The sequence below is a fragment of the Limulus polyphemus genome, unplaced genomic scaffold (genome assembly GCF_000517525.1).
Source record: "Limulus polyphemus unplaced genomic scaffold, Limulus_polyphemus-2.1.2 Scaffold2877, whole genome shotgun sequence".
In the NCBI taxonomy this organism is placed as follows: Eukaryota; Metazoa; Arthropoda; class Merostomata; order Xiphosura; family Limulidae; genus Limulus; species Limulus polyphemus.
Window position 1 is genome coordinate 77,945 of NW_013668487.1, and position 12,448 is coordinate 90,392.

At 32.3% G+C, this 12,448-nt stretch overlaps 1 protein-coding gene across 2 annotated transcripts in view; it reads left to right on the plus strand.

The window, feature by feature from the left end:
- Positions 1 to 12,047, plus strand: part of LOC106468108 (E3 ubiquitin-protein ligase MGRN1-like) — a 21,745-nt gene extending 9,698 nt beyond the window's left edge. The window contains exons 7-13 of one of the 2 annotated variants that reach the window (XR_002612555.1): positions 884 to 1,129; positions 2,279 to 2,375; positions 2,755 to 2,821; positions 5,034 to 5,337; positions 7,725 to 7,920; positions 8,920 to 9,488; positions 10,082 to 12,047. Coding sequence is in view for 1 of the 2 variants with exons in the window: in XM_022396411.1 (XP_022252119.1) it covers positions 884 to 1,129; positions 2,279 to 2,375; positions 2,755 to 2,821; positions 5,034 to 5,337; positions 7,725 to 7,920; positions 8,920 to 9,416 (1,407 nt within the window). In the remaining variant the exon portion in view is untranslated. Of the gene's footprint in view, positions 1 to 883; positions 1,130 to 2,278; positions 2,376 to 2,754; positions 2,822 to 5,033; positions 5,338 to 7,724; positions 7,921 to 8,919 lie in introns of both variants that reach the window. The other variant, XM_022396411.1, reaches the window with a different exon arrangement.
- The last annotated feature ends 401 nt before the right edge of the window (positions 12,048 to 12,448 follow it).

The following is a 12,448-nucleotide window of genomic DNA, read 5'->3' on the forward strand; positions in this document are numbered from 1 at the left end:
TAAAGCAATGTTTTTCTCATGCCTTTTTTTTTTCGCATGTTGCCTATCTATCATGCAAAGTAATATTCATTTTAAGATTAAAAATACATAGTAACTAAGATGTATTTTAGTCTAAACAAATATGAAATTTCGAGCAGACTAAAGACACCCTACCTCGTTAAAGTATTGGTTCAAAAGAAAGAAATGGTGCCAAGACCATTAAAATGGCTGAGAGAGCCACTAGGGGGACATTCTGAGCTTCCAATTGGTTATTCCTGTCATATATATAGAAGTAAGTATTTATAAGGGAGCATTTCAAAAATGGAAAGAGGTGGGTGGGGTGTCAGTGTGTTTGATATATTACATGAACAATATCTTAGGAAATTGAAAAAGATAAGAGGCTCTTATTTTATATTCTAGCTTGTCAATATCGGTAATTTGAGTTTCTGTTTCGTATGAAACTACAGACTTAGTATTTCGACTTCACAAACATCTAATTTGAACCAGTGCTGCATTCAATATACCACGTGACACACACAAATCGATGTTTATCTGTGTTTTTTAATATTTGCTTTTAAATTTAGAAATTAAGTAATATATAGTACTAAAATATGAATTATAATCTACAATTTGATACCAAAGTTATTGACATAAATTCATGAAATAATAGTTCAATAAAATTTTGAATGCGAGTCAACAAATGAGATGACAGTAGTGAAAATGACTGATAAACTGTTGACTATTCTAATAAAGACAATAAAATAGTGTCAAAAGTTGCTATAGTCATTGAGTATATTGATAGTTAAGATAATTAAACTATGCTATTAATTTAAATAAATCATTGTTTAATGGTTACAGTAATTAAAACTGCCATATGTGGAGCTTATCTTTATCTGATTCTCAGGAAGCTAATGAGGACGAGATAGAGGATAATGGATCAGAATGTGTTATTTGTATGAGTGATTCTCGTGACACACTCATCCTTCCTTGCCGTCACCTATGTTTATGTAACAGTTGTGCCGATTCCCTGCGTTACCAAGCCAACAACTGCCCTATCTGTCGATCTCCATTTCGTGCTTTACTTCAGATACGAGCTGTCAGAAAAGCAGTGTCAGGAATATCCCAGTTGGGAGGAGGAGGAGATAATCAGGTATGATACTAGATGGTTTTTTGTTTTTCGGGTTTTAATAATTTCATGACAATATAATTTGAAATTGTGAATAAAGAAACCACCAATATGTACATTTCCTTTTGAAATATGTTAATACATATTTTACTACTTGTACTTTAGTCTGTATTTGAGTTCTAGCTTATGACCAGTATGGGAGTCCTATGATTAATGGGAAATTCATGTTATTTTGTATTTTAAACACAACCAATTAATGACTGCTGTCGATAATGATATAGAACCAACAATTAATGATAGAAAACTACATAACACAACCAATTAAAGACTGCTGTAGATAATGATATAGAACCACCAATTAATGGTTGAAAACTACATAACCAATTAATGACTGCTGTTGATAACGATATAGAACCACCAGTTAATGATAGAAAACTACATAATACAACCAATTAATGACTGCTGTAGATAATGATATAGAACCACCAGTTAATGATAGAAAACTACATAACACAACCAATTAATGACTGCTGTAGATAATGATATAGAACCACCAGTTAATGATAGAAAACTACATAACACAACCAATTAATGACTGCTGTCGATAATGATATAGAATTACCAATTAATGATAGAAAACTACATAACACAACCAATTAATGACTGCTGTAGATAATGATATAGAACCACCAGTTAATGATAGAAAACTACATAACACAACCAATTAATGACTGCTGTTGATAACGTTATAGAACCACCAGTTAATGATAGAAAATTACATAATACAACCAATTAATGACTGCTGTAGATAATGATATAGAATTACCAATTAATGATAGAAAACTACATAACACAACCAATTAATGATGCTGCATAACATTTACATAAAGTAAGTGATTCATAACTGCTGTAGAAATTATCCAATGCTATCTTGAGATTTTTTAAAAATTTTATTTTGTCCATTTATATGTTGGGTGGTGGACGTGTTGTTGTACATTCTTGAAGAGATCACGCGTCGAACTTGGAAACCAAATTTAAGCCTACAATTTTCCAGCCACATTCATAACATTAAAGATGGGTGGACTTTAGTCCACATAGCTTAAGAACTAAATTATTTAGAAAGTAATCTCTTCTGAAACATCATTAAATTGAGTAGGGGTTTTCTTCACGTAGACAACGCAGGATGTTCCTGTTGGTTATGAACCAGTGTCTTTGCTCGAAGCTCTGAACGGCCCTTACCAGTCTTCAGCTCCACATCCACCATCAGTCAGTAAGTAATATACAACCTTACTAACGGGAGAATCTGTATTATTACATTTATCTCAAGCTAGAAATCAGATGTTTTCAAAATGTAATGTATAAGCTCATTCATAACTTGTACATCACTGCTTGTTGCCTTATAATATAGAAACGGTTGTTATTCATACAAGTCAAATGTCGTCACACACACTTCTTCGAGAATTGATTGAACAGAACTTTCATGGTGAAGTGCTAATTTAAGTCATACACGAGTCGTATCTGTTTTTGTTGATAAAGCATTTCACATACAGAGATAATTCTTGTCATTATCAGTTGTATTTTATGATATATTGTTTTTGTATTTCCCTATGCTACAATATTTTGATAATAATTTTGAATTTCAACTATAGTTCATCCACCTTTTCCATTGAACACTCACAGCCCTGATGGTTCAACAAAGTCTAGAAGTTTAGACAGGTAAAACTAATTGATGATAACGTTTGTTTTTGTTTACGGCTTAAAAAGTTTTTCTTTTTACTATTTTGCTGTAAACTTTGTACTTCCTTTGTTGTTTGTTTATGTATTTGTGATTGTAAATCATTAGTTCGTTGGGACCATATCATAACTTTTTGTTTAAAAAACTAGTTAGTTAAAGTCACACTAGTTGTGTTAGACACAGCTTACAGAATGTATAGTTTCTCTATTTGTTATAGTTAACTTTTTTTACCATTTATTGCATGATGTTGTTATTTGTTTAATTAATTTTTACTACATCCTGCTATTTGACTATAGCTAAACAGTAACTAGCACGTGTTTAAAAAACTAGTAAGTTAAAGTCACACTAGTTGTGTTAGACACAGCTTACAGAATGTATAGTTTCTCTATTTGTTATAGTTAACTTTTTTTACCATTTATTGCATGATGTTGTTATTTGTTTAATTAATTTTTACTACATCCTGCTATTTGACTATAGCTAAACAGTAACTAGCAGTAACTAGCTTACAGAATGTATAGTATGAATATTTTTACCATTTATTGCATGATGTTGTTTAATTAATTTTTACTACATCCTGCTATTTGACTATAGCTAAACAGTAACTATCACGTGTTCTAGGAATTTGTCACATATGTGATTCTACTTTAAAGTTACTCTGTTTTATTGTCTTTCATTAGCCACTAAACATTGCTAAGGAGGATTATATTTTAATTACACAAGGTTTTCCTTATACTGGTGTATTGCTTTTTAAGGGATAAGGAATTGATGATAGTACAACCACTAGTTTTATATGTTTGTTTGTTTGATTGTCTATACTCTTTCTCTAATGTTAGTTTCATTAACAATATTGATTAACATATTTTATATGTAATGTATTTATTTCTATTGATATAATTTTATTAAAGATTGCTGTTACTATTAAAGATTTACACTGTTAGCTCAGTATTTTAATTTAGAATTATCCTGAATCTTCTAAGTTTGCCGACCTCGTGAGATATTGGGATTATGGCCAAACATTTCGTCAAAATCAAGGGTACTCTGCTAATGAATCAATGGATTCTAGCGGGTTCGAATCCCCGTCACACCAAACAAGCTCGCCCTTTCAGCCGTAGGGGCATTATAATATGACGGTCAATCCCACTATTCGTTGGTAAAAGAGTAGCCCAAGAGTTGGCGGTGGGTGGTGATGACTAGCTGCCTTCCCTCTAGTCTTACACTGCTAAATTAGGGACGGCTAGTGCAGATAGCCCTCGTGTAGCTTTGCATGAAATTCAAACAAACAAACAATGGATTTTAAATCTTACAAGTTTTTGTTTTATGACTTTGTTTGCTCTTAGTAAGAACAGTGTATTAAAGTTAGCTCTGGGATAATTTTTATTTCTGAATTGTACAGGTTGCTTGCTTTGTTCAGAAGTTATTGATAGTCATGATTGGAATAGACTGTAGGAGAGGCATTGTCAGCTACTTTATAAAACATGTAAAAATTTATATTGTGTGTTAAAGGAATTCTCTAACAGAAATATTAGTTATGAAATAACTACTTCTGCATCGAGTACAGAAACGTTGTTCTCTAGATTAACTCTTTCAATCAGAAATATAATTTTGACATGTCATATTTATTTCACATAATGATACACTGGCTAATGCCTGTTGTATACTTGATATAATGAAACCGTATACGTGCATAAGTAACTTTCAAAACTGATCTGTAAAACAAAAATAAATGATAATATAGTATTTCAGGATGTAGATGTTATTGGTGTGGCCTTGTTTTAAAGACTGGAAGTTGGAGATATTATACATGTGGTTGGGTTTTTAAGTGGTATTCATGTAATTTCCTGTCTGGGTTTAATTATAATTACACAGAGTTTTTGTGGAAGATAAATTTGTTTAAACACGATCGGTTTATTAAAAAAAATCAACACAGAGAGTTAGAAAAAATAATATTTGTAGTTATAGAAGTATTTTTATTTTTTTCTACTGTTTAAATTTCAGAAAATTTAGAGATTTGAATTAATTCGGTATGATGAAAAAGTGGAAAATTCATATGCATTTGATAAAAAGGGTTTAGGATCTTGGAATATTTGTTGATTAGAAGTAAAATATATACTATTAACCATATTGTTAGCCTTGTATTAGCATAGTCTTAAAGAAACATATAAGGAAAGATGTAACCCTATTTATTATGTTTAGGTTACAGTCTTGTAGTGCTACTTCTCTGAGAGTCCCAGGGCTGAGTTCTGGCTCCGACAAAGAAGATTCAGGAAGTGAGCCCCCTCAACTAGACAGACCTACCACTCCTGAAGTGGTTATCACTACAACGTCATCACCTTCCGACAAGCTCCATCTCAAATCTGATACCCTACCCCTAAGTCGTGGAGAGGCACGACGCCACAAGAAAGTGCCCAGATCATCAGGACCCGAAAAAATTCGACTTCTCACAGAATCTGTACAGATTGTGAATGAAATAGGAGGAGGAAAGAGAAAAATGACTAGTGTAATCATTTTAATTATTTTATTTTGTGGATATTTTATGTCACATAAACAGAGTTCATTTCTTTATTGAAGTTTTAATTTATGTTCTAAGTGAATGTAAGGTTTAGCCAGGATGACAGAGTTTTGTGGCATCTATTATTTTAGTGAATGTTTATTTTTTCCACGAAAAGGAAGTTATTTTGAATTATACGTAAAGCTATCAATATATGAACAGGTAGTTCTACAGGTGTAACATTTTTAAGTTGATGTTATTTTTGTACCTTATGATTTTTTGAACTTCAGTGGCTTATACTTCATATATACAGGCTGCATAAACCTCAAATCTATTACTCATAGTTACCAGTCTTTGTCAAAGGTTGTTATAACACTGTGATTCTAAGTTACTGTGATAAAATGCAGATTGATAACCAGATCGTATTAAATATATAAATTTTTACAAAAGCTAAGGAAACCTGTGTTTATAATGTTGTTACCACAAAGTTTTGCTTGTAATAAGAAGCATGAATATTCAGGTAATTTATTTTAATATGAAGGTTATTCTGCACATATAGTTGTAAAAGTGTGAAAGAATGCCATAGATAGTTGAGAAACTTATGCTTATAATATCTTTTGTAGATATAGCTTAATACAGTTGTACTGTTAGTAAATGTAAAAGTGTAAGGCAGTTTGGAGAAATTTTTGTAGACTGACATCACCTTAAACGGTGGTATTCAGGTACGTCAATATCTGGTATTCATGTACGTCAATATCTGCCACATAGTTAAAATTATTCACATTTTGCAGACTTGGGACTGTTAAGCAAAGAATAAATTGAACATGGACAGCAAAGGAAAAAAAGTAAATTTAGAAACATAGGTTTCTTTATAGTCATCCCAGTGTTATGTTACCAAATTGTCTCTACTTCCAATACTATAAAACTACTTACTGGAAATTGGGAAGAATGGCAGGAACAGGAGCAAGAGACCAAAAAAACAAAAGACAAAATCATGGAATATCCATTTTTATTGCCAACCTTAGTGTGGTATCTCACACAATCTATAATAGTAAAAGGGCGTGTCTATGTGTGTGATTGCCATAACTCCGAGAGGAAAGAACCTAGAAACCTGAAATTTTGCCCAAATACGAAGTGGATTGTTAGGGTGTGCACCTGGGTATTATTACTTATACACGTGCATGCAAGTGAGCATCTTTTTAATGAGGCAAGCTAGCAAAAAACCACATAGAAGTGGTTCCTTATATTGCAAATAGAAATCACATACAGACAGACAGACAGACATGTGCACATGCGTGTCTGTGTGTGTGACCATCATAGCTTCAAGAGGAAAGAACCTAGAAGCCTGAAATTTTGCACCCATACTAAGTAGACCCTGAGGCAGTGCAGCTGGGTATTACTTAATCTTTTCAAATTTTGCACCCATACTAAGTGGACCCTGAGGGTGTACACCTGGATATTACTTAATCTTATCAAATTTTGCATCCGGATATATTAAGTGAATGCTGAAGGTGTACCCCTGGGTATTACTTATCCACGTGCGTGGGCATCTTTTTAATGAGGCAAAGTAGCAAAAAACCACATAAAAAAAAGAAGTGGTTCCTTATATTACAAAGATAAATCACAGACAGACGTGCATGCACGTGTGTGACTGCCATAGCTCCAAAAGGGAAGAACCTAGAAACCAGAAATTTTCACCCATACTAAGTGGACCTTGAGGGTGTGCACCTGAGTATAATTTCTTATCCACACGCATGCGTGTGCACATCTTTTTAATGAGGCAAGCTAGCGAAGAACCGCATAGAAAAGAAGTGGTTCCTCATATAACAACTTCTAATATATAGAAAAGCCAGTAGGTTTTCGTAACAATGCATTCCAACAATGACTTTTACGTCATGTTGCTTAGCAAGAAAAGTATATAGGTTATACTTTTATGCTAAAATGGGTTCAGAATACACACACTGACATAGTCATCTAGATTCTAGAATATATAAATCTAATATCCGAGCGAATGCAGGTATTTACACTAGTTTTCAATAATTCCAAGCCAGCATGTAAAGTTTCTGTATCTCAACTGTTTGAATGGGCTACCTCCCTACATGCCATCTTGAGACTTAAGTTGCAGTATGTAAAACTTGACTTGCATGAAAGGATTGATACACAATTTTGTAACATGTGGTTGAGACAAAGGTATAATTAAAATACCTATGTGCAGAAACTGAATGGAAATTATGGAAGGTGTAAAATTAGTAGCTATCACCCAGAGAAAATGTGATATCTGATCACTATTTTACTCTTCACACCTAAGAAACAGTCATTTATGTTTCTCAGAATTAAGCTATAACCAGACACTGTTTGTAATGACAAGTGTTTTAATACGACATTGAACTTTACAGGGGGAGCTGGAAGGAAGTGAAACGAGGTCTTTGTTAGATGGAGGGGCGTTAAGTAGAAACGTTAGTGCAGTGGGTGGAGCTGTAGTATCTGGTGCTAAACCTTCTCAGTCAGACTGTCGAATAAGTCCTCTTTCCATGTCCACGCCTCACTCTCTTCATTTGTGTGATAAAGTTGAAAACATTCCTGCAGGAACAGGTTAAGTAATGTGACTTGATGTCTTTCTTCTTTTTTTAAATATTATAATTTAAATTATCTCCATGTTATTACATCTATTATAAAAGTTTTTTTTAAGTCAGTAGAAAGTGTATGTTAGCTTAAATGTTGAAAAAAACATTTGAAAGTGGAATACATAATGTTTTTCCCTTGTTACCAGTTGATGGTAGTTTCTGTAAAAAATAGAATAATATTTTGAAAGGTTTTAAAATTTCAGTCATATCTCACCTAAAGGTGATAGTGGCATGGTAAAGATATATAAAAATCACAAAGTTAAATGATTTAAAATGAAATGAGCCACTCTGCTTTTGATGTCGACTATTCATGTCAGCACTTAAAGTTTATGGCAAAAGGTTTAAATAACATATTTCACCATAGAAACAAAAATACAGATGAAAGACTAATAATACTTAAGCAGCTTACTGTTTTTCTATTTGTCGATAGTTTTAATTTATTTTGCCAGGTTTTTGAAATTTAAATTATTCTCATCCCTATGGTTGAAGGAACTCGTCCTGCACAAAAGGAAAAAAAAATACAATTTGAAGTGGAAATTAGTTATGAGGTCAAAGTTCTTTAACCGTGAACTTCTGCTTATTTTCTCATAATCAAGGAATTTTATAACTAACAAAATTTCCTTTATTCTGTTGAGTGGGTCTGAAGAAGGGGATTTTACTTCCGCAAAGGGAATTATTAGAAAAACGTTAAATAAGACTGTTTCGTTTGTTTTAAAAATTTTTCAAGATAAGTATTTTTGGAGAGTTTAGACTCGGCATGATAAAGAGGAAGATGGCGTAAATAATTTTTCAACATCTAGATTTAAAATATACCATTGTTTCAGAGTTAAAGAGCTTTTAATTCATCTTCAAGTTTTTGTATTCAAAATAATTTAAAAGTATTTTATTAAAATCAGTATAAAGAACTTGTTTAGCTCGTCTATTGTAAGGTTTATTGTAGTCTTCACATATATTTATATATTTACAGATGTTTCCCCTAGTGGTGATGACTCTGACTACTATACCCCCGAGGACCCTACAACTACTATTTTTGTTGACCAAGGAACTGATACAAGCTTAGATATGAATCAGACAGAAGATTTGCCATTGTCTGTTATGCTTTCAAGTACGAAAACAGAGACAGATGCAGGTGCTCGACATACTGCACATGTACCTGTAACCAGGAATTCCAGTGATGAAAGAGTTCACACTATTAAAGAAGATCCATTGAAAGAGGTTGAATGCGAAGAAAAGAAGAATCCCGAAAGCGACGAGGAAGATCGAACTGAGACTACCACGGGAAACTTGCACGTTCTTTCCTCCCCAACACGCCACCCGTTATTGCTCCAACAAGAAACCAACTGGTCTCTTCCTGGAACTCCGGCAAGTAATGCAAGCAACAGAAGCAGTGGAGACAGTTTCGGTAGCAATTCTAGCACACGTCTTCTTCTTCCACAGCAGAGTTGTGACACTCTTCCAGAGTAGGTTGTTTTCAGGACATCAATATTTATTATATATTACATTACCGTACTTTTTGATTTGCTAATCCACAACATATATACGAAACTGTGATCCAACTAAAACCCGCTCCTTCTACTTTTTATCGGGGCTTACATCATTATAACGCTTCCTGACTACGTGTTAATTTCAATGCTCTTTGGCTAATATCAGCTTTTGTTTCAGCTGTCCAATCTCTAATATCCTGTTCACAATACTGTAATTATTCTAAAAGTTGTAAATTAATGTGTAAAATACACACTTTAAATGGTAGTGGATGTATTTGGATGTATTTTATGCAATGTGCAGTTATTGAAGTGTTGTATGCTTAATTTATTCCTAAGTGAATTAGTTCGGTTTAAAAAAATTCTTATTTAAGGCCATATAAAGTTAATTTGTTGGTTTATTTAATAATTGAATACAAACAAATAATATCCACTGTGTGACTATCTGTAACTAGAAGTAACTCCAAAAACTATGGAGAATGACTCCTCTTTAAGTCAAGTATCAAAAATCTAGTAGTCATTCACAAACAAGTATTTGGAGTAACTTTGATGAAAACTTTTAAGAGACTGAACACAAACTAGTCTCACACACACACACACATTTACTATACCTACATGTGGACTCTCCTGATTTTAAAACACATTTTTCTCAAACTAAACATTTTTGGTTATTTTTGTTAGTACACTGTGTTTTATATCAAACTTATCCACTACCTTTGTGTTCCACATACTGAATAGTTGTGTTTTTCATTACATTACATTTTTGATTTGCTAATCCACAACATGTTATTTTCACCAAACTGTGGTCCTACTCTAGTAATTCTTGTAATTTGTCTTCTTTATGCCTCAGTTTGTAAGATAATATTTAGAATAAATAACAGTTAGGTCAGAAGTAAGAGTTACGACACACAAAAACATCTGTCTTTACTGAATTGTCTATCAATGACTATTAATTTCTGTGACTTCAGAAAGCGTGCGTACTTTAGTATGATACGGCGTTTACAATAAGTGCAACGTTTTATGTAATCTGACCACAACAGAAAGATGGTGAACATATGGTGTTATACTTTTAATCACGTGTATATAACAAATGGCTGAGATAAACTTCTAAAACCATCTGTGCAAGTATCGTAGCCGTGTTTATCACATGGAAATATATGTCGTGGATGACATATGTGTATTAATTCTACAAATTACTGGTACTGAGTGGAAGATTTGTTTTTACCAAGTTCCAACGTCCAGATGGGAGTAGAATTGGTAAATAAAACATGGAAGTTATTTTTCCTTCTTGGCTGTATGTTATATACTTAATATAACATTACATATATTCGGCTGTCTTTATTTACATTTGGTGTAACATGTATACATTAAGTTGTAGATCTTGTAAGAGTTTAGTAATTATTTATGTAAAAATATATATATATACACAAAATGATAGGTTAGTTATAGTTAATCTTAACAATATTATGTGTTTATGAAATATTATTTACAGTGTTATATCAGTTTTGTTGCTAAAATTATAATTGTCACCTATCTTTTTTTTCTGATTTTTATCATTGTTTACATCATTACAAAGCTTCTGGGCCAAACATGGCCTTGTGGTTATCATGCTATACTATGGACTCTCTGCACTTTAGGGCTTTAGATGCATTATAAGGGTACAGTCAAATCCCACTGTTTGGTCAGACAAGAGTAGCTCAGGAGGTGACAGTGGCTAGGCTGCTTCACCCGTAGCGTAATCAGAGATGGCTGGCTTCGATAGCCTTTGAGTAGCTTTTCACAAATATCTGAAACAAACAAATACAATGTTTCGAGGAAACTTATTCACGTGCCATCCTAAAACTATAATTTGAGAATGATAAGAATTAGTAACACTTGTAAATAAAAAATATTCTAATGACACAGTTAATAAACTTGTTAATATTTTATTAAAAACTATCATGTCTACACCCCCATAAATACTAGTGCTGTAGTGGTGGGTGGGTGGGTCTTCACTAAAAATCTGGGTCCAGTATCTACAAAAATAACAAGCAGTGGCATACATAAGGAAGATTTTTTTTTATTTTTTGCTTCCTGGATTTGAAATTATTTTGTAGACAAAATGTTTTGTTGAATGTTTACGTGATAATGGGTGTTAATTCATGTTAGGTTGTTTAACGCTTGTAATCAGGTTTAGAGTAGAGTTTATTATGTGTACTGTCCGGGTTTACTGGGTTCAAACGGTAATATGTTAAATAATTATTTATATAGTTATGTTAATTGTTTTAGGAGTTTTTTTCTTATGTGTTTATAAACCGTGGTTTTATTTGTATTTTGTGTTTCTCATGTTTTACACATCCTAACAGCAGTTAATAACTTGCACATTTTATAAAAAAATTTTTCCAAAGACAACTAACATAGCAAAGTCAAGTTTTATTCAGTTTAACTATAAGAAAACAAAGTTTAACTTATGTTAAAACTAAAACATTAACAGGTAATTACGACTTAGACTATTTATTTTTGTCTTTTGACTTTGGGTTAGATCCCGAGATTAAAAAAAAAGAAGTCTTCCGAAAATAGGATTATATTTCTGAAAGGTTTTTTTTTTGTATCCTGTAGTTGAACTTCAGTGTAATGCTCCAAAATAAAATGTGTAATCCTTCCAAAAGTCAGTTATTTAATCATGAGTAACATTACATGATTGTTATTTAAATAGTTATCTATAAAAATTACAAAAAAGCTTAGATAATTATCATTGTGATGAAATTTTAAACGTTCATTTTTGTAGCTTGTGTAACGAAATATATAGATTTAAGACTTCAAAGTTTTGTGTGTAAATAGAAACTTCATGTATAAATGTGTTGTTTCTGTTTTGCCATTCGTAAAGTAGCATCTTTTCGTGAAATATCACTACAATGAATACCATACTTATTATAATATTAAAAACCACTGTAAAATATTGATTTGAAATGCCTAAAATGTTTTTAGATTGTGGATATTCTCGTTCTTGTATTTTGCCATGTCTGACTTATTTAT